The sequence below is a fragment of the Meriones unguiculatus genome, chromosome 3, assembly GCF_030254825.1.
Source record: "Meriones unguiculatus strain TT.TT164.6M chromosome 3, Bangor_MerUng_6.1, whole genome shotgun sequence".
NCBI lineage: Eukaryota > Metazoa > Chordata > Mammalia > Rodentia > Muridae > Meriones > Meriones unguiculatus.
Window position 1 is genome coordinate 11,588,148 of NC_083351.1, and position 27,150 is coordinate 11,615,297.

At 52.6% G+C, this 27,150-nt stretch overlaps 1 protein-coding gene across 8 annotated transcripts in view; it reads left to right on the plus strand.

Annotated features, from left to right (window-relative positions):
• Positions 1 to 27,150, plus strand: part of Arhgef10l (Rho guanine nucleotide exchange factor 10 like) — a 145,820-nt gene that overhangs the window by 50,206 nt on the left and 68,464 nt on the right. For all 8 annotated transcript variants that reach the window (XM_021628451.1, XM_021628168.1, XM_021628221.2 and 5 more), the window contains exons 3-7: positions 4,442 to 4,627; positions 5,314 to 5,347; positions 21,355 to 21,446; positions 22,377 to 22,460; positions 24,789 to 24,958. In XM_021628451.1, coding sequence (XP_021484126.1) covers positions 4,442 to 4,627; positions 5,314 to 5,347; positions 21,355 to 21,446; positions 22,377 to 22,460; positions 24,789 to 24,958 — 566 coding nt within the window. The remainder of the gene's footprint in view (positions 1 to 4,441; positions 4,628 to 5,313; positions 5,348 to 21,354; positions 21,447 to 22,376; positions 22,461 to 24,788; positions 24,959 to 27,150) is intronic.

A 27,150-nucleotide genomic window follows, 5' to 3' on the forward strand; every position in this document is an offset into this window, starting at 1 on the left:
TGGGGCCTGTGTGCCCTGTAGGCTCCCTGTCCACAAGATGGAGTCATGTCTTTAGAGCAAACACCAGGCACCTTCTGATGTTTCACCTGTTGCCTATCCACAGAGCTGGATAGTTTGGGGGCTGGGGTTGAGGGGCACTGGGGGCCCAAGTGGGTCAGTTGAAGGTGCCAATTGTGATTGAGGGGAAAGGGTCTGGCCGTAAGGTTGGATCTTGGAGGCACCCCAGTCTTGACTGATTTACAAAACAAAACACCATAAAAACCCAAGAAAACCACTTGTTGATCTGGAATTCAGTCCAGCCTCTTGTGTTTTACTTGGCACCCCCTTCAGTCGGGCCCCAGCTACCACAGGGCAGCATCTGGAGACCGTCCTGACGGAGGGGCCACGGCTCTTTTACCCATGAGCTCAGTTTCCTGATCTCTTGTCTCTCCCTGCTTGCTTCCCAATCCCTGCCTGGAGGGAAGAGAGTAAATCTCAGCCAGGGCTCCTTGGTCCCCAGTCCAGTCCTCCAAGTTCAGATCCTGACCCTGCCACCCACACTGCGAGCTTAGTATTGGGACGTGGTGTCTCTACGGCTCAGTGTCTTCATGCATAAACGTGGGGTAATAATGACACCCTTTTCTGCACTGTTGCAAGTTTTAAACATACATAAAGAACTGTGTGTGGCAACCAGCACTCAGCGAATAGGAGTGTGTGTCATTGGAGGGTGTGGGTGGCCTGTGTGGGTTCGTCTTCGAGTGTCTAAGCCCTGGTGGGGCCCAGAGATGAGTCTCTTCCCTTCTGGAATGTTCCTTTGTGGAGTGTGAGAAATCCACTAGTCTTTGGTTCTGTCTTCGCTATGGTGCTTGGGCCCTCCCAGCAGCCTGCTTTCTAATGGCAATGGTGGTTTCTCAAAGTTCTTGCCTTCTAGACTCACTGCAGTTGGCTCTCTTGAGGGCTGGGTGTGTCTGTCAAGGGCATGAGTGACTGGCATCTGTTATGCCACCTGTCCAGATGGGAAGGAAGGGCTGGGCTTCCAATCACCCTGGGCTGGGTCACTGGATCCTCCCTCTGATAGAGAGCCATGTGGGGTGTTCTGAGTGGAGGGCAGCCAGCTCTTTTGCTGTGCCAGGGGCCTCGGGTCCTCCTCTCTCCTGCCAATGTGGCCCCCAGCTCTGTTTCTTCTACCCTGCAAGTTGGGAAGTAAGAATGAAAACAGAACAGACCCAGCCAGAACCTCCCTTCTGAGGTTTTTGACTGACAGCTGCCTCCTGGCTCTCCTGTGACCTGTTAAGCTGGTCCCTTGTCTGTGTCTAGTTTTCATTTCCTGAGGAAGGGATGCCCTCAGATACCTGACCCATGCTGATCCACCCCATGGTTCATGTCTGTGGTGTGCTGGGGGAGGGGCACTTGCTTTTGGCTGCTGACTCCTGCTGCCCCAGTGAGCTGCATCCACTCAACATACGGGCACTGTACATGTCTCTTCATCCTTCTTTTAACTTCCCAACAATCACTGGCTCAGGGCTGCCGGGAGCTGCTGGTTGGATTGGTGATGAAACAGATGAGATTAGTTGGAGCTGTTTATGATCTTCAAGGAAAGAGATGTAGACGTGACCCGAGTCCTCGACCACCCCTGGGGACGTCAGTGTGACCTGGGCTGGCCTGAGAACTGGAAGGGACAGCTCATGTTAACCATAGACACGGACAGGGCTCCAACCGGGCTGTAATAATAGTAATGACCATGATGGTGTCAGAAGAATATGACGTGATAAATGACAATCATATACCTGGCATCACTGTCATGCAAACAGTTGGTAGTGGCTGAGCTTAGTCCTTGCACCATGGGCCTCAAAGCTAACCTGTGTTTCCTCAAGCAGTCCTGGGAGCCAGGTAGCCCTGGGCCCCTAGCGCTGTGACCCCTTTCTTTGAAAGCAGAAGCTGAGCAAAGCTTGAAGATCAGGTATCTCCACACTCACCCTATGGCAGTTGCTCAGGGCCAAGCGAAGCTCTAAGGCCTTAGTCACTGTGGTGACACTGGCCGTATGTTCAGGGAAGCATTGGCGTGAAGACAGAAGACACTGAGAGGTTAAGCATCCGTAAAGCAGGATGAGTCTCTGTTGTACCTTCCCCCAGAGAGCAGGCAGTGACTCTGTGGTCATTTATTCTGGGACTGAAATTTTATTTTGAGAGCTGGATGTGGTGGTGCATGTCTCTGATGCCAGCACTCCCTCCTACCACTGTGGTGGAGGATCAGATGTTCAAGGTCATCCTAGGCTACATAGTGAGTTTGAGACCAGCTTGGGCTACACGAGACCCTGTCTCTGAAAGCCAAACCACAGGGAGTTCCTGGGGTCTTCATGGCAGCCCCACTGACCAGCGGCAGACAGTGGACTGAGGAGGTAGGAGCAAGAGAAATTTATCTGAGTAAAAAATACCTCAGGCCTCTAGGGGCCAGTACAAAGGTCCTGAGTCAGGAGCTAGCTTGCCACATTGTTGTAAGTCAAGAAGACCAGTGTGGCTGAAGCAGAGAGAAAAGGGAGAGGGCAAGAGGGTTCTGTGCACACACGCACATGCACACATGTACACACATCCATGTATGCATGGCCGTATATATAATTAACTCGACTGTCAAAAACAGCATCAGAATTGAACTTGATGTGGGCTGGCGAAATAGCTCAGCAGAGAAGGGTGATTGCCGCCAGCCAAATGACCTGAGAAAAATGACTACCAAGAGCTGTCCTCTGACCTCCACCAGAGTACCATGGCCACGAGTGATTTTCACCTATTCCCGAGTCATCTTTCTGGCCCCATTGTTTTTTTTTAATTTTTTGAAAAAAATATTATTCTTACACGTATGTGAATGTGTGAGCCCATGTCTGTGTCCTTGGAGGCCAGAGGAGGTGTTAGGTTCCCTGGAGCTGGGGCTGGAGGTGGTTGTAAGCTGCCGGATGTGAGTGCTGGGAATTGAACTCAGGTCCTTTGTTAGTTCTCTTAACTGAGCCATCATCTCTCTAGCACCATCTTTTTTCTTGTTTTTCTTTTTCCTTTTGACAGGATCTCACATTGTAGCCCAGGCTGACCTCAAATATGTAATCCTCCTGCCTCAACTTCCCGAGTTGAGTGCTGTGATGACACGTGTGAGCCACCACATCCGGCAGGAGAGCTGCTCTCCCACCCACATGTACATCCGAGGGTCCCGCCTGGGAACCTCCTGGCCATCCCTGGGTGGGAGAGGCTATTGGAATTGGAGGTGGCCGCCCATCCCCCCCACTGCTCTCTGCTTTGTTCTCCCCTGCACTCATGTCCTCAGTGGTCTCAGGCAGCCTCCACCGCCTGCCATTCAAGTTGGAGCCCTTAGACAGTCAATGCTGTGCTGGCAGAAACACCTGCTCCCCAACTTCCCAACAAGTAGGGATTTGCTCTCCCAGGGGAACGTACAGCAATGCTGGGAGACATTTTGGGGTTGGGAGCTACTGTCCCCCGGTAGGATGCTGCTGGCCTCTCACAGAGTGTGGGAGGACGCCACGGTGGTGTTGCCCCGCTGTGTCAGTTACGCTGAGGCCCCGCTGTCAGCCTTAGGGAGTGCTGCTGTTCTTTTCCATTGTACAGAGGAGGGAACCAACGTGCAGACTGTTGAGTGGCACAGCTTGGAGGCTGAGGTTCCGCTCCCAGCTCTGTGGCACCGCCTCAGGAAGACCCTCGGAGTCGGGAGAGCTCATGGACAGAAACCCCAGTCCTTTAGGACTTAGACAAAAGTGACAGAGCCTTAATCTGGGCCAGTCGGGCCCTCACAGTCAAGGGCACAGTCTGCTAAGGTATTTGGGATCCATAACTGGCGGGGATTACATGCCAAGCAGAGTAAGCCAGTGCTGGCTCATGCAGGGCTGAGGTGAGGAAAATAAGAGGCTGGAGCGGAGGCAGGCACCCTGTCACTGAGCTTAGGGAGACCTCTGAGGTGAAGAATGAGGAAGGGGACAGGGAATGAACCAGGAGGGGAGGAGCAGGAAGCCAGGCCCTGCTGGAGACCTCTGTCCTGGGAGCTCAGGTCTCACACCTTGCTAGCCAGCCTTAGGTGTCATCTGCCTTCCAGCCACAGTGTTCCCAGGAGGCTGTCTTACCACCATTCATATAGGGGAAAGAGCCTGCTTGCTCTCAGTTGCCCCTACACAGAAAGCACCAGAACTAGGTGTCTTCCTAGGAAATCAGCCAGGTGTGGCAGCGCACGCCTTTAATCCCAGCATTTGGGAGCCAGAGGCAGGTAGATCTCTCTCAGTTCCAGGCCAGACTGAAAGGAGAGCCTATTCTCCACTGCCCTCTGCTCCCGAGACCTGACCCAGTGCCCAGGGTGCTTTAGGAACGCAGTAGGACCCTCTGGCTTTGAGCAGTGTGAGCCTAGTCTCCAAAACTGCTCCTCAGCCCACAGACCCAGTCCCACAGCCCGCTAACCCCTCCTCTGTTCTAGGAGATCCACTGGCTCCCAGAGCCCCAGGCCCCTCCCCCGAGGTGGAGGAGGACTCCGGAGAAGCCTTTGAGTTTGATGACAGTGATGATGAAGAGGACACCAACACAGGCGTGGTTGTCCCTGGCCTTGCTCCTGAGAAGGACACAGAGCCTTCACTGATCTGCTTTGACACTGTCCCTGGCCCAGGTGAGGTGTTTCTGGAGTCTCAACCAGGCATGTGGGGGTTGTAGGCTAATCCCAGAGAACTAGTAGGGGACCTCTGGCTCCCAGGGTCCCCAGTAAGCAGGAAAGGGAGCCCCTGGGAAGAGGCTATATCTCGCTTCTCTTGGGAAAGGAATTCCTAGCATTCCTATAACATCTGGCTTACACTCTGGCGGGGTGGGGGTGGGGGTGGCTAGATGGAGTTGCTTAGCCTGGGTTTCTGCTGGGGCCACAAGCCCATCCTGTAGCCTTCCAGCCATGGCTCCGAAGAACCCATCTGTCTGCTTGGGAGCTAGCACCCCAGGGGTGGGATGGCCCAGTCATGTTGTAAATGCCAGCTGCTGGGCTCTCAGGACTATCATCTGGATGACACTGGGGACTGGATCAGCAGGAACTTCCTGCAGACAGGGACTCTTCCCAGAGCTGGGGTTGGTGGAAGCCTGGCAGGCAGGGTGCTAGTTCCGACCCGACCCGAGGTTGGTCCGCGGGGGCGTTGTGGGGCAGGCAGGACAGGTAGGGCGCTTACTCAATAGAGCAGGGGCCTGGGGAAAGGCAGGGCATCCTACAGGCACCCTGGTTCCTTGGAGGGGCGGGGAAACGGGGTGGGAATAGGCTTAGCTCCTGGGGCCAGCCTCTGCCTGACAGGCTGTCTCCCTTGTCTTTTCCCACAGACCTAGACCCAGCGGCCGTACCTCCTCAGACAGAGTAAGTAACTGGCAGCTCAGCGTCCATCGCTTTGCCCACGGGGAAAGGCGTGGAGCGGGACGGGGGCTCGGGACAGGGTGGGATGGTGGCTAGAGAGTACTGTACACTCACTCAGACCCTTCACCTGGATGAGGTCAGTGCTGAGGCTCTCCCTGGTGGCCTGTCGGTCGGTCGGAAGCAGGCCTGGCCCCAGCCCCACACTACCCAGTCTCTCACTACCCAAGTGGCCTCGGTGGACTCACAGACTCTCCCAGCATCTTTGTGTTCCTGCTTGAAATGGAAGTGAGAGGAGGCTCACTTCCCACTTAGTCCATGGGAACTAAGTTGCTGTGATATTACTTTTCTTTTTTTAAAATTAAAAAAAATTTACATTGATTGTGTGTGTGTGTGTGTGTGTGTGTGTTTGTTCACGTGTGGAGGTCAGAAGATAACTGATGGGAGTCAGTTCTCTCCTTTCACCATGTAGGCCCTGGCTGGGGAATTAATTGAATTCAGGTTGTCAGGATTGGCAAGAAAGGCCCTCACTTGCTGAGCCATCTCACTGGCCAGTTTTTATTTTATTATATTTATTTATTTATTTATTTTTGTGAGAGGGGGAGGAAAAGTTTTCACATAGTCCAGGGTGGCTTTGAACTCACAGGGCAGCAGAAGCTGACCCTGAACTTCTGAGTTTCTTGTTTCTACTCCTGAGCTTACACTCATGTGCTGCCATGCCTGGTGCCGGGCGGTGAGCCCGGGGCTTTCCCAAAGAATTCTTCTTTTCTTTTTCGGTTGAGACAGGGTCCTGTTTCAGTTGTTCTAATGGCAATCCCCCTGCCTCAGTCTCTCAAGTGCTGGCATTACAGGTGTGAGCCACTATACCTGGTTCTGTTCCTGCTTTATGGTTGTTGGTTAAGACTCTGTGCTCCTTGTGCCTGGGAGCTCCCAGGAAGCAGGACACCTTAGTGGCTGAGGGTGGGAATGCTGGGGCCTTGTGTTAGCCCATCCAAGCAGTAACTTTGGGGCCATATGAAAGCCAAGTCCCTCTGGACTCTGCTTTCCTCCTCTGCAAACTGGACCACTGAGGTTGTTGGTTTTTTTTTTTTTTTTTGTTTGTTTGTTTTTTCTGTTCTTAGCTCAACTCATAGCTAGTGGTACTTAATCAGGGTGGCTACTTAAATTTATTATGTTAATTTATGTAGCGTGAAAGCATATTTGTATGCCTGTGTTTTTGTTTTGTGTCATGACAAGCAAATAGAGGTCAGAGGGCAACTTCCAAGAATGGGTTCTCTTCTACATGGGAGTTGTGGGGATTGAACTCAGGTCCTCAGGCTTGCCTTAACCTGAGCCATTTTGACAGTCCAGGGAAGGTACTTTGAATCACAGTCTCTCTATTCTCAGGGTGACAGAAAGCTCGTGTGGGTATGTGTGTGTCTGCACTTGTGTGTGTTTGGGGGGTGGACATAATGGCTAGCAACATCTGGAGCCTGAGTTGAAGTCCTGGCTGTCCTGATGTGATAAGGGGAGAGGAACTCTTGTCTCCCTGGGTGAGTTGAAGGCTAATTATGAGGCAAATGGCCCCAGGTCTCCAGGATAGATAGATGTCCTTGCAGGGAAGGGAGGACCTCACCCACACTCATTGCCCATGTTGAGTGGGTGGACCCTTAGGGTTTCTGCCCGGCTTGGGGTAGGTGAGCAAGCTCAGCTCTGTGATTAGCTGGGCCGGATCAGCATGGTTCCTCTGCATTGCCTAGGGGAATCTGCTCTGTTTGGAATCCCCACGGGAATACCAGGATGTTAAGTTGCGGAGAACTTCAGTCAGGGGTCTTAGAGACGTGATAAAATAGAGTAGGGATGGATGTCCAGGGGTCTGGGGTATGATGGGAAGGGCTGCATCAGGAGGTCTTGCTGAGCATGAGTAGGCTGGGCAGGGTGGAAAGATGTCTAGCTTGAGAAGGCCCTGGGCAGATGCGTGGGCTTCTCCCAGAGCAGTTTGAACTACAAGAAAGGACACCCCCTCCTGGGGTCTGTCTGCTCCATTTCCTCCCCAGAGCCTGAGCTCAGGGCTGGGACTGTGGTAGCTGTGTTCTTCTAGATCTTTCTGGCGTGCCCTCTCTCTACCTCCTGCTTAGCGCACCTGCTGTATCCTGGGGACATGGTTCCTTAGCTCAGCCTCAGTGATCCCAGCCAGATCATATGTCAGGTCAGTGCTGGACCTCATGCTGAGTCTGAATGGCCCAGTGACCCCATGAGCTGGCTGTGTGCTTAGTATTTCTAGTTCTTGGCTGGTCAGGATGGCTCAGAGTGGGCCATAGCATTGACATGAGGGGCCAGACTCCCATTTCCTAGTCTCAGCTTTCATTCTGTCCTGCCTCTCCGCCACCTGTAACCTAGGGATCAGTTGCCCTGAACATCTTTTCTCAGTGACACTGGGCCCAGTTCTAATGCTCGGTCTAGCTGTGTGAGCTTGGTTGTCTGGGAACCCCTCTGAGGCTGAGTTTCTCTATCAGCTTGATGGAATGACGGGAACTCCTTACCAGTGTCATTAGGTGCAAACAGGGCCGGGGAGGACAGCTCACCTCTCCTAAGTGTGCCTGGAATGTGGCTTCAGATCTGGCTTGTGCAGGGGGTAGGTTTCCAGTGTGAGGGCAGGCTCTGTGTTCTCCACGCCTCAGCCCAAGATGGCAGGTCACATCTGCCACTGGGAAGTAGAAGACAGAGAATGCAGCTGCTCAGATTTCAGTCAAGACCCCAGCCTTGGGATGGTGTTATGCACAGCTAGCGTGAGTCCTCCCATGTTGGTGAACCCAGTTTCGAAACTTCCTAGTGGTTTGTCTCCTGGTGATTGGGTTCTATGAAGCTAACATTTTAACTATCATACTGAGGTCTACCTTGGCTTCAAACCATGACACTGACTCTTTCCCCTCAGTCTGTAGCTGGGGAGTGAGGAGGCAGAAACTGCAGATGGAGAAAGGAGCCATGGGCACTGCACTTGGCTAGGTAGAAGTATAGCCTGGGGTGGGGTTTTCTGGGGAAGAAGTGCTTCTGGTTTCAAGTTGAGGCATTAAAAAAAAAAAAAAAACGTATGCTTATTGGATATGGTGGCACACACGTTTGATCTCAGCATTTTGGAGGCAGAAGTAGGCAGATCTAAGTTCCCGGATAGGCAGGGGCACACAGGAACCCTCCCCTGCAAATCTAATTATCTACTTATCTGTCTATTTGTGGTGTGTGTGTTTGGACATATATATGTCACAGCATGTGTGTGCAGGTAAGGTGGGAGTCAGTTCTCTACTTCCACCATGTGAGTTCTGGGGATTAAAGGCAGATCATCAGGCTTGGCAGCAAAGCACCATTACATGCTGAGCCATCTTTCTGGTCCCAGGTTGTGGCTCTGTTCCTCAATAGCAAGGGGCTGCAGTGCCCAAGCCTCACTTTTTCCATCCGTAAGGTGCAGGCGGCAAACCCTTCTCGTACAGGGAGGGCGGAGTGGGGAGTGTGGGGATACAGTGGTCACCTTGATGGCTGTCTACTCCAGATATGCCCTTTGCTCAGGCTGTGCCCTACCATTAGACCATCTGTGCTCTCGTGCTGGGCTGTGTCACCCAGACCAGGTCCCCAACCCCCGTGTCTCCTTGACCTGTCTGCATAGTGAGGTCATGTCACCTGCCTGGTGGGTAGTTATGAGGAGCTGACAGACAGCCCAGGTGTGTCCGTCAGTTACTGTTGCCGTGCTGAAGTCCCCAGGACCAGCGATTTAAAGGAGGGAAGCTTCGTTTTGGCTCATGGTTTCGTTTCTAGGCCTGTGGTGAGGCAGGGGCATGAAGGCAAGAAAGCATGGGATAGGAAAACAGGTCATTTTATGGCATCCAGGAGCAAGCAAGAGAGAGAGCAAGTGAGCAAGTGTGAGAGAGAGGCACACACCCAGAGTGAGTGAGAGAGACACACAGAGTGTAAGTGAGACACACACGCACAGAGACAGACAGACAGAGACATTCACCATAAACTCATCAAGATTAAGTCAGGGCTGGGATCTAGCTCAGTGCTTGCCCAGCATCCAAGATGCCCTGAATTTTATCCCTAGAACACCAATAAGTGACATGTTGGCACATACCTGTTGCCCTGTTGCACAGGAGATCAGTTGTTCATCTTTGGCTACATAAAAGTTTGAGGTCAGCTTGGGCTAGTGACCTTGTCTCAGAGCCAAAGCGAACACAATGGTTTGAACCAGTGGTGAAGTGAGCACTGGCCATGATCCACCAGCTAGCAACCAAGCTTTGAGCACATGCTTCTTTGGGGAGAGCATTTCACATCCCCACCGTAAGGCCAGCGGCGGCGGTGGTGGGTGGACGGGTGACCTGTGGCTTCTGGCTTGGAGGGCTGCAGGCTTCTCTGTCTCTTCATGCCCTTGCCTAGCTCATTGTGTGGAAGCAGCAGGTTGCCGCAGGGCAGAGCAGCTGGCGCTGCGGGGAGGCACAAGGGTAACTATAGGGCATTTGTTAGTGGGCACTAATGACACTGAGGTAGCTTATCACGGCAATGGTGCTGTTTGCCACACTCCAGGCTCACAGCTGCAGGCCCCGGAATCTTTCCACCTCTGAAATAGAGACTTGGTCACCTCACCAAGGCTATAGGTATGTGGTATGAGCGCGCATGCACACACATACACACACACACACACACACACACACACACACACACATACACACATAACACCTCACCAAGGCTATAGGTATGTGGTATGAGCACGCATGCACACACACACACACATCACCTCACCAAGGCTATAGGTATGTGGTATGAGCGCGCATGCACACACACACACACACACACACACACACACACACACATATCACCTCACCAAGGCTATAGGTATGTGGTATGAGCACGCATGCACACACACACACACACACATCACCTCACCAAGGCTATAGGTATGTGGTATGAGCGCACATGCACACATACACACACACACACACAAATGAGCATGACCACATGCATATATACATACTTCTCTGAAAAGAGGCTAGAACTGAGGCCTCTTTGACTGGCAGCCCAGGAGCTCATCACTGAGTCCTTTGCTCCAGGGCCTGTGACTGTGGGTCTTGGTGGTCGGGCTTGCCTGGCCCCAGTCTGGTGTTTTAGAAGTGTTACCTGCCCAGAGGTCAGTTCTGAGCTCCTGGGAGAATAGTTTCCTGCTGTTCTGTGAGGTTCTGTAGACCCTGCCTGGGGAGCCTCCTCAGTGCCTGGTACCAAAGCCTGGTATATGGCTCCAGGTGATACCCCTTCCCTTGCAATGGGAACTGAATGAAAGCTCTGGTCTCTCCCTGACCCGGCCCGCAGGTCAGTCGAACAAGACCCTAAGAGAGGGGGTGAGAATGGGATGGGACAAGAGACACGAAGAATGGAGACAAGACAAAATTCTGATCAAGTCTCAGTTTATTGTTCTTTAGGTTACAGCTTATAAAGAGTAAGAATGGACAGTTCGGGGGGAGGAACTAGTTTCAGTGAAAATTGCAAAGCAGGATATTCTCAAGGAAATTCTAAAAGCGGGAGAAAAGTTCTCAGGTAAGCGGGAGGCAAGTTCTCATGCGAATACCTGCCAAATCTAAACGGTTGAGCACACATCTAAAAAACAAAGAACACCTGTGGTCCAGGGGTGAAATATCACCATGTCCTGCTGGGCACACTGTGCATCATGGTTTCCAAGCAGGCTAGAATCAAGCAGCCATTTTATGGCTCCACACATCTCTCCCCTGACCTCCAGCTCTTATGAAGGTGACGGGGTGTGTCTCCTACCTACTGGCCAGCTCCTAGGTGGCAGGGGCTCATTCTTGGGGCATTTTAAGTTTTGTTTGTTGCCCAGGCCTTGCCTCAGTTCCCAACACAGGGGAGAGAGGAAGGCAAGCCTTGAAGAGGTGATGGATGGAAGGACCAGGAGGGTTGGGAAGGAGACCTTCGATGTCTCCATGGAAACCAAGAGGACTCTGATGGGGCTCAGACCAGAGGCCTGTGGGAAGGCGAAAGGGGACTTGAGTGGACTTGAGTTGTTTGAGAGGCCATGCAGCTGCCTCATTAGTGTGTAACTCACACTTTAAGCACTGTCGATCATACCCACTTTGCAGATGGACAGCTGAGGTAACGGAACTCATCTCATTGAGGTAGCTGATGGCAGGGCTGTTCCCTTGAAGTCTGTGGGCTCAGTCAGTTCTGGTGGACTTTGGAGCCTGCTCGCTCCCAATCTCTTTACTGTAAGTGCTAACTGAGAGAATCAGGGCTGGAGGCACAGCCTTGAGTACACCGTAGAGGCAGGAACAGTGAGCTGAGGAGCACAGCTGTCCACTGTTTCTCTAGGACATGAGCCCACACCTCTGCCTGCTGAGTGTAGCGCCTGGACTCCAACCTCCTCGGGGATTGCTTGTTTTTCCTGCCCTCTTTGCCTCTGCCTCAAACACTGCCAGCCGCCTCAGTCTTTTCTGGTGGTTCAGGCTTTGACGTCATGACTCCCACTGCCTTCTTGGTCTTCCCCTTCCTGGGCTCATTTGGACCAGGCATGCTATGATGTCCATTGCTTGGGGTCTGTTACCTGGGCTTGGAGTCTGAGAGAAATCAGGGTAGGAGTGGTAGTGTATTCATGGGAAGGTCTGGGAGACCCATCCTCCCCGCTGGACCAGGACCAAGAGGGTAGAGCCTGTGCTTCTGAGCTTCTGGGTGTGGGGAGCATGGGAGCATTGGAGTCAGGTCCCTCAATTTACAGAGGGAATGCTCAAGGTTTTCCCTATGGCCTCAGACCTTACCTAGAGCTCTAGGCAGTGCTGGGGTCCTCTTGAGTTTGATAGTTCCTGAATCTCCTTTTTGGGTGCTATGCTGCAGGGCAGGGCCTCAGGCCTGACAGAGTCCCTGTGATAGGATTTGGGGGTCAAACTTCTCTTCAAAGCCTCTCTGTGCCCCTTGTCAGTTGATAAATTAGAAAAACTGATTTTTTTTTCTCTTCTTCCTATTTGAGACAGTCTCTCACTGGTAGCCCTGGCTGACCTAGAGCTCTCCACATAGACCAGGCTAGCCTTGAATTTAGACAGAATCACCTGCCTCTGCCTCCAGAGAGCTGGCGTTAAAGGCATGCACTGCCACGCCTGGCCCGTTCTCCCTCTCTTTCTTCTGTCCCTGGTTTCAAGGCCTCTCGTGTCCAGATCCCAGGTCCTTTGAGGGCCCCAGGCAAAAGCGATTCAGCTTCTTAGCCTCAACAAGAGGCGGATGTGAGACCTCGGCCATCTATGCAGCGCTGAGTGGAATGTGATGGTGTCCTTGGGTCCCCACAGCCATGAGACTCAGCCTGTTTACCTTCCACCCCAGGGCCCAGCATGGGACTATGTCTTACACTCGAATGGCCATTATGCTCATGCGGCCCTCAGCACACATCCCAGCCTGCTTCACAGAAGTACGGCGGCCAAGGAACAGCTCTTCCAGTGCTGCCCGCGTTCTGGTCTCAGAGCCCGGGAGCACACACTGCGAGTGGCCAGAGAACGCTCAGCTCGGATCTGATCCTGGCTCCTCTGGGTGGCCTGATGTCATCACAGGGTTGTCATCATAAGACGGAGGCCAGAAGTCAGAGAAGAGAAGATGCCACCCCGCCAGTTTTGGAGGCGGAGGAAGGGGTCCTGAGCCAAGGGGTGAGAGCTACTTCTAGAAGCAGGTTGTCCTATGTGGTTCTCAACCTTCCTAATGCCGTGACTCTTTAATACAATTCCTCATGTTGTGCTGACCCCCAACCATAAAACTATTTCCATTGCTGCTGCATCACTGCAGTTTCGCTACTGTTTTGAATCGTAATGCAAACATCTGTGTTTTCCAATGGTCTTAGGCCACCTATGTGACAGGGTTGTTTGACCGCACCCAAAGGGGTTGCGACCCACAGGCTGAGAACCAGTGTTCTGGAGCCTGCCACCTGCCCTGGAAGGCGGAGTGACAGTGGGTCTCATCTTGCGGACAGAGATGGGGAGCACCCGATTGCAGGAGGCAGGCTGCCTGAGCTGCACAGACAGGCTCCGGGCTTCTCCAGAGTTCTGTGCACGTCTGGCTCAGAGCTCTGCTCACTGGCTGGGCTCTCTAGCCCTCCACTTCCTTCGTCCCACCCTTCCATCACTTTTACTGAGTGCCCTGGCTGGGGTGCTGAAATACCGGGTGAGCCGGTGGTATGGGTGACAGCTCCACAGCCAGATAACAATGCCCCGTGTGGAACCGGACTCACTACAGGCCCGGCCCAGTGCTAAGAACGTCACCTTGCTTATCTCATCAGTCCCTAGGACACAAACATTCACGGACAGGCCCTGTCACAACCACATACTACAGATGTGGCAACAGGTACGGGAAGGGGAGAGCACCATCGTGCTGTCACAGAGTGAGGTGGGCAGAGCTTGGGCCAAACTGAGACAGCGTCTGGAACCCGTGTTCTGAGCGGAACTCGCTTGTGCTTGCTTGTAGTCCCAGGGCTCTGGAGGCGGAGGCGGGGAGCGTCCAGCTGCTCTGTTGGCGGCATGCTGGACGACATAGTGACTTCCAGGTCAGCCTGGGCACTTAGAGCTGTTCCAAAAAGACCCCTCTTTCCTTATTCATCTTTTAATTTATTTTGTATGTGTGTAGGGTGGTGGTGTCGCAGTGTGTTATGTGGAGTTCATCAGAGGATAACGTACATGGTGGGAGTTGGTTCTCTCTTTCGGTCGTGTGGGTTCCAGCAATGAAACTCAGCTCTTCAGGCTTAGCAGCAAGCACTCTGAGTTCACAGTAGCTCCTGGGAATTGATTTCCTTCCTTCCTTCCTTCCTTCCTTCCTTCCTTCCTTCCTTCCTTCCTTCCTTCCTTCCTTTCTTCCTTCCTTTCTATTTCTTTCTGGAGACAGGTTCTAGTAGACCAGGCTAGCCTCAAACTTACTCTGTAGCCAAGGATGACCTTGGACTACAGATCCTCCTGCCCTCACCTGCCAAATGCTGGGATTATAGATGTGAGCTACACCCGGTTCATGTGGTGCCCAGGCTTTGTCTTACCAGGCAAATGCTCTACCTGCTGGGCCACATCTCAGCCCCCTGGAATCAGTTCTTAGCATCCTGGCATCATTTTCCTCCTCCTCTGCCACTTCCTCATCCCTCCTTTCACTAAGTCATACATGTCTATTGGAGGAAAACATCTAAGTCAGAAGACAACAGGCCAGGGCCAGCCTTTCATGTGTGCTGTGTCTGCTGGGCGCTCGCTGCAGCGTGTGGTTCAGTTTTTGTAGAACGATGGTTTATTGCACCTGCTGTTTCATGGCTCACTGAGTTTTTATTTTTTTTAAACCTAATTACACACGGTGAGCATTTTCCCGTGGGAACCTGTGTTCATTAACACCGCCCCACATGGTTCTTGTTTCACTGTTGGTGAGGGTATGGTGCCTGCCTGTGTTCCCACTGCCGATACAGGCCCTCCAGATGTGAAGGAGCCCCCACAGCAGGCCAGCAGCTGGATTTGGGGTGGTACCTGTGTTTGTGGGGTCAGGCTGTGAGAGGTGGATTTCTGGTGACCCTGGCGCCCAGTCTCTTTTGAATTCCATTGTAGAGGCCGGTATGAAGCATAACTCCCCCCTGTTTGGCTCCTCACTGTACCATTCATTGAGCGTGTGCGCTTAGATCCAGGTGTAGGAGGCACAGGACAGACTGTGCCCTGGAGGCCAGCTCTATTTGAAAGAAAGACCTGGCCACGATGTGGAGAGGTGAGCACATGGTTAGCGGGACACTGTTCCTGGAGTGGCAGAGGGAAGGCCTGAGTTGATGCGCCACAGGCCAGAGCCTAGCAGGCATTGTCACTCACCTCCCTCTTTATCTGCTTTGCAGCAGGAACTGCAGAGGGAGGAATCATGGCCTGTTCCACAGATGTGGAAACTGAGGCACGGAGGCACGCTGAGTGCTTTACTGTGCATTCTTCCTTAATACTCATGGAAGGAGGTGGAGGTGATGATTCACTTTGTTCTACATTTAGTGAGTGTCCCTGTGCTGTGGGCCAAATGGCAGAGGCAGGATTTGTCTTCTGGCTGTTGGAACTGGTGTGTGCTGTCTTACCTTTGACCTGTGCATCCTGGGTCTCTACTCTTGCTGTTTACTGGAACTAGTAGGATCAGATAGTGATCAGTCCCCAGGGCAGGGCCTCTGGAGCTGGTGTCTTTTAGGAGCTCCTGAGTGATTCTAGTCATCCAAATGCTGGCTTGGAATCTTTCATGTTGTTATAAAGAATCCCAGCCATTCTATTTTGCCCAGGAAGACTCAGGGGCCAGATGCTGGGGTGAAAACCTACTAGTTCAGAGAGGCAGAGAAAGCACTCAGCTGACCTTCCTATTCAGCTCATGTTCCAGAAGGAAAAGGCCAAAAGCCCAAGGCTAAAGGCTTGCTAGCTCAGCTGACTGCCCAGGAGGAAAAGACCAGCAGCTAAAAGCCCAAGAGCTAGAGAGCTAAAGCGCCCTTCTCCATGCTGTCTTAGATACTCTTCTCTCAAAGTCCCTTCTTTCTGTTAATCCTGTCAGCTGGTTACTTGATCTACCTCTTGACCTAGGGTTAACTTTATTAAATCCTGTGTACAGAAAGCTCTGGGATTAAATGTGTGTGTGTGTTAAGGCTGAGCTACACCATAATCATCTGTTTACAGCAAGCAGAACGTTCTTGGATTAAAGGTGTGTACTAGGGCTGTACCACACCAAACAAAAGACAGATTTTTATAGCTCACAGTCTTGGGGCTCACAATGGGATCAAATATCCTGCAACACTGTGGGCCTGACACAGTATCGTTGTGTGGTGCAGCCTGGCCTTGAACTCACAATCCTCTGGCTTCAGCCTCCCAGGTGCCAGATCTGCAGGCCTGAGCCTGTATGCTCAGTTTCACTTGGTGCTGGGATGGAAACCAGGGCTTCGTGATGTTGGGTAAACACTCTACCATCTGAACTACATCCCTGGCATGAGGGCAAGGTGGTCTTTGAGGTCTGTTCAGCTTTGCTGGGCAAGGTGGCCAAGAGAGCTCCGTGTAACCCCAACACTCAAGGGACAGAGCAGACGATCCTTCAACTGTATTTATTTATGTGTGTGTGTGGACATGCAAGCAATGGAATGTGGAGGTCCGAGGACAACTGGTAGGAGTCTGTTCTCTCTTTCCACTATGTGGGTTCAGGAATGGAACTCAGAGGACCAGTCTTGGTGGCAAGCACCGTTATCTGCTGAGCCATCTCACCTGCCCTGAGGCAGAATCATTTTGAGATTGAAGCCAGCCTGGGCTATACAGCAAGACACTGTCTTAAAAAAAAAAAAAAAAAAAAAAAGAAAAGAAAAGAAAGAGAAAGGAAGAGAGCCTGGCTGTGGTGGTCCATACCTTTAATGCTAGCACTTGGGAGGCAGGGGTAGATGGATTTCTGTGAGTTAGAGACCAGCCTGGTCTACACAGAGAAACCCAGTCTCAGAAAAACAAAACAAAAACAAACAAAAAGATAAACAAACAAAAAATCCTTTCAACAAGTGTTACTCTGTGACTTTGAGGCCGGCCTGGCCTGTGAGAAAGAGAGGATACATAGGGTCTTAAGGCTTTGTGGGCCTGGAGGCTTGCTGGGAAGCCCGAGGCATGCTGGGAGGCCTTTGGCATCCTGGGATAGCCGAGTGAATTTCTCTTTCTGATTGGCACCCCCTCCCTTGCCTCCTGCCTACTCTTATCCTCAGCATAACTGGCCTCGCTTGGCAAGCGCAGGCCAGGTGGAGTAACTGTAGTCAGGCCTTGTTTCCTGTGCAAGGCATGAGGCCTCAGGAGTGCGGAAGTGTACATGAAGCCAAGATAATGAGCCTCTCATGGGTGTTTATGATGGTTATTTATTATCTGGCATCTTGGAGGAGGCTCAGGAGTGTTTGCTCACCAGGAGAATGGTCCATTATAGCTGGGCAATGTCAGGGCTGTGGCTTCCCGGCAGCAGCTGGGCTGTCCCTTGTGGGAACAGGCTAGGCAGGAGGGAGGAGGTGCCTTGGGCTTATTATCTGCCATGTTTTCCATGTACACTAACCCTGAGCCCAAACTTCTGCTAGTGTGTTACCTCAGTGAGGGGGCTCTTTTCCCTCTTGCCTGCCTGGGAACTACCTGGATTTATTCTATGGGCTGAAGAGCTGGCCGTTGAAGCAAGGCTTTGTAGGAATGGCTGGGGATGGGGCCCAGCAGTGGCATGCTTGCCTGGCAGGTATGAGGCCCTGGGTTCCATGCCCAGCACTGAATAAGCCAAGCATGTACACACCTATAAGCTCTGCATTTAGGAAGTAGAGGCAGGAGGCTCAGGAATATATAGTCATCTTCACTACATGAATTTGAGGTTAGCTTGGGCTACTAGACTCTCTCTTACCATCCTCAGCCCAAGACAAAACTAGTAAGTGTTGCAGGAATATTAGCTTGGTTCAGATCTCAGCTGTGTTCTTTCTTTCTCCGTGTCCTGGAGGCTTGGGCAGTGGGTGTGGGCAGGAAGGTGACCCTGAGAATAGATGACCCCTCCCACCTGGCCATGACTTCAGGGCCAGGACCTGTACGTGCTGTTGCCCATGCTCTGGTAACACAGCCAGGGGGCTCATTCGTTAGCCTCCCTGTGGCATGCAGTGTGCTCCTGGGACTTCCAGGTCCCTCTAAAGCTACTTGACCTCACCCAGGAACGCCTGGCCCCACCTCGAGCTCAACTTCAAAGTTTACATGGGCTCTGCCGTTAGCAATGTTGTAATAGCCTTTGAGCTGGCTGCCAGGCTTTCTCCTGGGCAGCGTCGGTCTGGCTTACCGTGGGGCAGCACCTGGGTGTTTAGCACAGCGGTGGCATCGATGCCTGGCACGTGTAAGACGTGGGGTTGCACTTCCTTCACAGAGAAGGAAGTCAAGAAGGAGAGAGAAGAGGGAGGAGGAAGGAAGGTGTGTTCTCTCTCCAGCTCTGGACCCTCGGTACTGAGTTCCTACTGCACTTGGGGCTGAAGGTGTGGGGCAGGCAGGGCAGAGCAGGTCATCACTGTGAGAAGGGAGGAGGGGCACACGAGACCTTTGGGCTCTGTGGGATGGAGGCATGCAGAGTGGCCTTCTGCTCTCCTGGAACTACCTGCCTGTGTGAACGGCTCTTTCGGATTGAACACTCTGGCTTTCCTCCCCATCCTTTCTCCTCTGCGCTGGCGGGGCGGCCAAGCTTGGCAAGTGCTGGCCGGGTGGCATTGCTGTAGCCAGGCTTTGTCTCCAGTGCAAGGCGTGAGGCAAAAACATGGATGCAGGATGCAGAAGCAAAGGATGAAGCTAAGATCAAGGCAGTAGGAGACTGAGAGTCTGCCGGGGTCACTCTCTTATCTGTGGAGGGTTGTATCTTGTGAACTGTCATGGTGGAAGGGGGCAGGGGCTGCTGGTGGCTTGTTTTCTAAGGGTATTGGTCCCTCTAATGGGTCTCTGTGTCATCACCTAATCTACTCCGGAAAGACCTCATTTCCTCTCACTGTCTCCTTTTCCTCGAACATTTCAAACTGTGGGCTTTGGCAGGGCCACCAACCAGGGCTCAGTGCTGGAGGCTCAGCCGGTACCTGCGATTCTATACGGAGTGCTGTTTCTCACCTTCCTTATAAAAAACTATGGTTAAACAGGCGTCCCAGTCTAGATTACTATTGCTGTGATGAAACAACCACAACCGAAAGCAGCATGGGGAGGAAAAGGTTTATCTGGCTTACACTTCCACACCGTGGTTCATCACTGAAGGAAGTCAGGACAGGAGCTCAAACATGTCAGGAACCCGGAGGCAGGAGCTGAGGCAGAGGCCTCGGAGGAGTGCTGCTTACTGGCTTGCTTCTTTTCATTATGGATCTGCATAGCAGTGACCACTGAGAACCACGTGACACGGCCAGTACTGGGCTGTGAAATCTCCTCTGCCAACACCATCACCCCAAAACTCTGCAGTTTAGCTTCTGGCAGATTTTTTTTTTTTTTTTTTTTTTTTGACAAAGGCAAAAAGCAGCCACTATTTTTGCCAAAGTAGCACAAGAACAGTCACTAGGTGGCTTACTGATATTCTTTCCCTCTGTGGCTTTCTGTGCTGGGACCCCACTGTTCCCTTGATTCTCAGAACCACTGTCTGTGCTCCTGCTAGGATGGCCCAGGAAGCCCCATGTGAAGTGTTCAACTGTATTTCCAGTCCCAAGGTCCCAGAGTGCCTATTCTGCCAACAAAGACCTGGCCAGGCCTCTCACAGCAAGACCTCAGTCCCTGTTCCCAACCTCTGTCTTAGTCACTGTTCCTTGTGTGACCATGACCAAGGCCAGACTTACAAAAGAAAGCATTTAGTTGGGGGCTTGCTTACAGTTTCAGAGGGTGTGTCTGGTATTGTCACAGCAGGAGCATGGCAGAGTGCAGGCAGGTGCTGGAGCAGTGACTGAGGGTTACATCCTGATCCATAGGCTGGAACAAAGATCCTGATCCATAGGCTGGAACTCGGCCTGGCATGGCTCTTGAAACCCCAGAGGCCACCCCCTAGTGATATACCTCCTTCAACAAGGCCACACCCCCTAATTCTTCCCTGACAGCTCATCAGTTGGGGACCAAGCATGCAAATATATGAACCTATGTCAGCCATGCTTGTTCAAGGCACCCCAGCAGGTCGGGTAGGTAGGGCCTTTGTGACGGAGTGGGGCTGGGGTGTGGGTGAAGAGCTGAATGCAAACCTCAGCTTTAAAAGTGTTAAAATTTTTTTTATTATTTATTTGTATATGAACTTGTGGTGTGTGTGCATGCTTTTGAGTATGTCTGTCTATCTGAGGACAATGTAAGGAGGTTGGAGCTTTCCTTCCACTGTGTGGGTTCTGGGAGTCAAACTCAGGCCCTCAGACTTGGCGGCAAGCCTCTTTGCCTACTGAGCCATCCCACCCGCCTTCCACCTCAGCTTTTGAATAGTGGGAGAACACGGTCCTCACACACCCAGACCAGTGTTTAGCTGTCCTTTAATTAGCCCAGTGATCCGAGAGAGCCACTGAGGGAGCCTGTTTCCCAGTCCGGAGACGGGGATAAAATTCCCTGTTTTCCAAATCCCCATCTCTTTTCACCTGAGAATCCAACCTGAGACACACAGTGTGTAAAATAGGCATATGTACCATGTATGTAGCAACGGCAGATCGTTAAGATGCTTATTTTAAAACAGTTTCTTGGCACATGTATGATTTTGCCATTTGTTAGAGACAAAAACAAATTTGCATACCAATGAGGTGTGCGCGAGCTTGTCTAATTGTTCATAAAGGCTTACATCTCTGGCAAATGTTGCGTGCAGCAGCGAACAGGGTGGCTGTTTCTCACAGTGGGTCGGCCGTTTCGATTTTATAATCATCAGTGCCGAGACCGCCCCTCTCTTTCATAACGATACCCTGCACAAAACAGCAGAAGGATTTTAAAGCCATTTTGGGCACTGCTAAAAGATTATCCCAGGTCAAAATTCATACTGCAGTTCTTATTCAAATGGAATTCAACTCAGAATTCTTTAAAATCGAACATTCGAACATAATCCGATCCCAAAGACAGAATGGTTTGATACTTCTGTGCCAAGGAATGAGGGTAGGAGTAAAAGCAGCTTTTCTTTCCATAACAAGAGCAGAGGACTCTATGTCCAGGAAAAACATTGCAATTAATTATATTAACAGTTTTTTTTTTTAAAGATTTATTTATTTATTATGTATACAATGTCCTGCCTGCATGTGTGCCTGCATGCCAGAAGAGGGCACCAGATCTCACTATAGATGGTTATGGGCCACCCTGTGATTGCTGGAAATTGAACTCAGGATCTTTTGAAAGAACAGCCAGTGCTCTTAACCTCTGAGCTACCTCTCCAGCCCACATTAACAGTCTTGAACCAGAGCCAAGGTTTACTTCTTTTTTGAAGGTTAGCCAGCTTAGATGACCTGAGAGCCTAACCACTAAGCCATCCTTCACAGCTGCCAGCCTTCCAGTATGGTGAGGAGGCTGAAGTTTCACTGAGCTATCTCTCTGCAGGGTACCCACTGTGGTCAGCAATGGGGATGCCGTGGGCACAGCTCTCTCTGGGGTCCGGCACTCCAGCTGGAAGCGGAAGAGCTCACGTCGCAGTAAGTTGCTCCCCCTCCCAACCCCGGTAGAACCAAGATGGTCTCTTAGTCTCCAGGCCAAGAGCTGGTGTGTGTGTTTGAGAGCCAAGGGGGCATACATATTTTACAGGGTTGCCACAGACTTGGTGGCTATCTGTAGTGGGCTGCCCACTCTGTACGCACCAGAACCCTCGATCCTTAATCCAGCTGTCCACCTGTTATCAGAGGCCAGCAAGAGGCTAGTCAGAGCTAGCTCTCTGGTGACTGAGACAGATACTCTGGGAGGAGAATCAGGAGGAGGTGGCTCCCACACAGTAGAGAGGGGTGGGCGGCTTTTGTAAGAGCCAGGGTCCAGAGGACGAAGCCCCTAGTAGCTCAAGTTAGAGTGATGAGTAATGCATTTAGAGGTGAAGCAGCTCCCTAGCTCCCCCAAGTGAGCGATATGATCACATTTGTGGCTCATCACTTCAGGGGACGGGTGAGAGAAAGAGACAAAGGAGAAGAGGCCGGACCAGTGAGGACTGGCATAACCATCCAGGAGAGGCAGTCAGAACGGTGATGCTGAAGAGGGTGATCAGTCTGGACCCACTGGAGAGTGGGATGCATGGGAGGAAGAAGAGGAGTTGAGGGACGAAGCCTGGCTAGCCCTGGATGCTACAGGACTCAGAAAGGCACCCCTTAGAGGTTAGGGTCTCAGGCTCAGCTCAGGCTAGATTTCCCCAACCCCCACTGTGCCCATGCTGGGGCTTCTCTGCCGGTGCTGTGGCCAGGGTGGAGGTCTGTAGGCAGGCAGGGAGGCAAGGTGGGGTCTGTGGAGTGTGCGGAGAAGGCCAGTGGCTCAGAGGAAAGCGGTGACTTATATCCAAGACGATGGAAGTCCGGACATGTGGATGGCTGCCAGCTGGTTGGTCCACATGCCACCCGGGTGACCTTTGTCCTCTCTGTTACCAGTCGACCGATTCACTTTTCCCGCCCTGGAGGAAGATGTGATCTATGACGACGTCCCCTGTGAGAGCCCAGACGCCCATCAGCCCGGTATGGCCTCTCTGGCTCTCTTCCTTGCCTTTCTCTGGGTCAGGGAGGGAGCGCTGGGATAGGAGGGTCTCCTCACCTTCCACACCCTGCCGACACACAAGCAGAGATTCCACAAAACCTCAGGTCTGGGCGAACCGGGCAGGGCAGCGTTTGTGCTGTTGGGTGGGATAGCACTAAGCTGTGAGTCCCTGAAGGTCATCTCTCCTTCCCAAGCCTCGGTCGGCGCCAGGGAAAATGAGTCAGCTGTGTAGGCTTCTCAGGGCAGGGGTGGAAGCCGACAGGCTGTTAGGCCTGCAGGGTCACACGGAGTTGATGGAAGAGGGCCAGGTGGTGGTGGTGAGGGGTTGAGCCACCTTAAGCCGGGCTGCACACACACATACTCTGTGGATGCACACACGCACAGTGGCACACACACAGTGTGTTCAGGGCTGAGGGTCAGAACCCAAGAGTCTGTGCCTGCTGGCACTCTACCCCTGGGCTATATATCTCTGACCCTTGGTGTTTTGAGACAGGGTCTTGCCATGTAGCCGAGGCTGGCCTTGAATTTATCTTCCGCCACCAGTCCCTGAAGTCAGCTGGGATTACAGGCAGGCACCCTTGCTCCAGGCTGATTCTTCACGCGTCGCCATGGGATTTGTGGTTGGGGGTGTTATGCCTTCATTTTGCAGATGAGGCATCTGTAGAGGCCAGGCTGGGATTCAAGTACAGTGCTCCGTCCCTACCCAGGGAGGATCTGAATGGCTTTATTTTATTTTTCTTTTGACATTTTATTCTCCTGCAGAGTCAACTCCTCGAGATAGGCAGGGTATAGCTTGTACCATTTGCATCAGAGAGGCCAAGCTACCAGTTCCAGATCACACAGCTAGGATTTGAACATATGATTACCTCCCCCCCCATCCCTTTTACTACACTGCTCTGTCAATTTCCAGGGAGGATCCCTACCTAGTTGGAAAACATCACCGATGCTTTTGAGGAGCCCTTAGTCTAATGGGGCAGCAGTAACCATCCTTGGACAATACACAGTACCAATGTGAGCAAACAGACAATAGCAGACCCAGAGGGCCTATGACAACCTCCAGTCTCCTGTCCCAAGAAAAGGGACAGGGATGTGCATGCCACCTAAGCAGGCCTGGGCTGGGCATGGATCGTATTTACCTGATTGCAGCCCACCTGGATCCTGGGGAGGTGGCTGATGGGGCAGAGGTCCATAGGGGTGTGTCCCAGCGCTGGGCAGTCTCTCACATTGATTTCTCACCTGAATAAATCAAGCAGCTGATGACCCTGCCCTGGTCTTCTCTGTCCTCAGGTGTCACTGTGGGTCTTCCTTTTAAGCATTGCCAGCAGGAGCTGGGGCCTGTCTCCTCAGGCAATAGCTGTAGGGGTATCCAATGTAGAAATAGCTCACCCAGCTCCTTCTTCAAGGTCATAGCCAGTGTGGCCTGCTGCTCTGTCCCTGGAGACGTTAGTCACTAACATCTTGGCTTAAAAATAACCTCCCCATGTCTGGAGGTGAAGGGCTTGCCACCAAGCAGGAGGATTTAAGTTTGATCCCCAGAACCCACATAAAAATGCTGGGCGTGATAATCCCACAGCTAGAGAGGCAGAAGTAGAGCCCTCAGGCTTGCTGGCCAGCTAGCCTGGTTGAATAGGCAATCCTCAGGTCCCCGTGGGAGAGCCACACTCAAAAAACAAGCTAGAAAGCTCCTGAGGGATGACCCTCCCACCCCCATGAGTGTCCAGATGGGTTCTAGAGAGAGGACACTCAACTCATTGTTCCCAAGTCTCAGTCTAAAGCATTTCCTGCTGTCTTGGAAAACGAGCATTCCTTCTGGACTCTAGGCCAGGTGCGCCCCCTCCTGGACTTTTGCAGACCGCATGGACCATATGGACCAAAGGGGAGGGATGTGGCATTAAGGAAGTCCAGCCCCCTCCTGTGTCTTCCCATTGATGCAGTAGAACTCTCCAGTGACCCAGGAGCACGCCAGGGCTCCATTTGGACTTGACTCTGAGGTTTCCTCCCCCTCCCCCCCCCAAAAAAAGTCAAAGAAGGCAAGATTGAGCTCCCTGCTCTCAGAAGGGTGTGTTAAGAGGGAATTAACGAGCCTTCCCACGTCGGGCATATTTCTTTTGGGTTCCTGTTTTCTCAGGCCCGTCTCTTGCAGAGATGTGGGGGAAAAGCTGGCACTGCCTCCGAGGAAGCAGAACCGAGTCTGGGGCCACACCAGCACTCCTGCTCCGTCCTCCCTCCCTCTGTTATGGCTTACCCACTGGGGTTCCAGCTCTGGGTGGCTGGGGCCTGTGGCTCACCACTTTGTCCCCGGCCGGCAGGGGCAGATCGGGGTCTACTTTATGAGGATGTGCATCGAGCCGGAGCGCCTCGGGAGGCCGAGGACCTAGGCTGGAGCTCCAGCGAGTTTGAGAGCTACAGCGAGGACTCTGGGGAGGAGAGCAAACCCGAGGCAGAGCCCGCCAAACACCGAGGGTCCTTCCAGCCCAAGGTGAGGAGCCCCAGGGGAGCATTTCTGAGGGTCTGGGCACCCAGACTCCTTCAGGAAGGGATGTGGGTGGTGAGGGCCAGGCACTAGACCCCCACCTGGAGACCATCAGTTTCCAATTATTATATGGCGAGTGATGAACAAGATCGCTGGGTCATGCTGAGTCAGGAGGTGACCTTCGATCTGCTGGCTGGCCATGGAGGACCTGGAGTGGAGGCAGGCACTCCCCCGGTCTCCTGCGTCTCTGTGCAGACTAAGTCAAGTTGCTCATGGTGTTCATAGGCTCCGACTGGTTTTCAGAATTCTTCTCGACACAGTGGTCTGAGAAGCCCAGCCAGATGATTAGAGCTGATAGGTGGCTCATTCAGCTTGGTTTTCCTGTCCCGCCAGGCACCTCCTCAGACCCACAACAGTCCCATTTGCCCTAGGGAGTGGACAGGGGAAGAAGGCAGGGGACTGCAGCAGAGCTGTTCTGACAACGATTCGCTTTCCAGCTGTCTCTGCGTCGTGCAGCCTTTCTCTTGCCTGTCTCACGAGGAGCCACTGCAGTGGACAGCTGGCTCTTCTCCTGCGCTGTCCCTCTTCCTCTCATGTTCCATGCTGAGGCTGAGATTCAGTGGGCGGAGCTTAAGGAGGTGACCAGAGGGCTCCCTTTAAACATGGGGCGGGGTGGAGCACAGGCTGGCCAGGGTTAGTGGCTAGCTCCAGCTGCCCCCACAGGCTTCCTGGGAAGGCTCACAGGATTCCCATCCTTTCCTGGGTTTCAGGAGCCCCCATGGGAGAGGTGTGCTGGCTAGAATATTTCAGAAAGCTTTTACTCAGCCTTGTGGTGGACCCCAGATTTCTCAGGATAGGCTATGGGGGGTGGTCCTAACACTCACTGACCACAAAGCAGAATTCTGAAGACCTTTCTGAGCATCGTCCTAGGTCATGGGTGAAATATTTTGGGACCAGGAAGACCTGACCGAGGCGTGGGGGACCCTTGTGGTCTAAGAGGTGATGCTGGATATGACATAGTTTGTTAAAACTGATGATAAGGACTAGGGGTGTGGCACATTTGGTAGAGTGCTTCCTGAGTGTGCATGAGGCTCTGATGCCCAGTACCTCATAAACTGGTGGGGTACCCCTGTAATGCCAGTGCTAGGCTGGGGAAACTCAAGATTGAGGTTCAAGGTTGGAGGCCAGCCTGGGCTACATGAGACCTTATCTTAAAAAAAAAAAAGATTAAAACACCCGCCCAGCAGCATGCCTGAAATATATGGGGACCAATGGGGCAAGCCTGAGGACTTGCAAAACCAGGTGAGAGTTGGGGCAGGACTCTTGAAGCCCAAGAAGATGACCCTGATGCCTGCAAGGCTGGAGAGACAGCCCAGGCAGGCTTGCGATTGTTTCCTGTTTTCAGCGGGGTATCACATTGCTCCCTTAGAGAAGAGGTGCTGTACCACGGGCGCCCCCCACCCCCAACTCCCTGAATCACCTCTCCATAGAGATCAGGGTATTCCATGCTCTGCTGCTCTGGGTGGTGACAAGTAGACTCTTATACCTTGGGCATGCTGTGGTCCTTTGGTCCTTTGTCATCACCTAGGGCCACTCCAACCTCTTCTTCCTTCTCTTCTTTCTCCTCCTTCTCCTCCTCCTCCTCCTTCTCCTTCTCCTCCTCCTCCTCCTCCTCCTCCTCCTCCTCCTCCTCCTCCTCCTCCTCCTCCTCCTCCTCCTTCTTCTTTTTGAGACAGGATTTCTCTGTGTAGGTAGTCCTGGCTGGCCCTGAACTCAGGGATCCACCTGCCTCTGCCTCCCTAGTGCAGGGATTAGAAGTGTGAGCCATCACTGCCTGGCTCACTCCTATCTTCTTTCCGGGGACCTGAGAGGGAGCCGCAGGAACCTCTGAGTGAGAGAGTGGAGGCAATGGCAGACTTGTGCTACCCAACAGCAAGCCTTAGCCTTAGGGAACTAATTGATGTCACAGACGCCAGGGGTCTGCTCCCTGGGAACTCCGACTCGAAGTTTGCCTTTTAGCCCTCTGACTTCAGGGGGTGCAGGTGGCCCACCAGTTTTGAGGAGTGCTGGAGAGGGCCTCAGCTATTGGATCTGTGGCCTGTTGGGGACTTGTGCCCTTTAACAAACTCCCTCTGGGACAGGGGCTGGATAGGGCTTTGTACTCTTCCTCAGCAAAGTCCCATAGAGCAGTTCAAGGG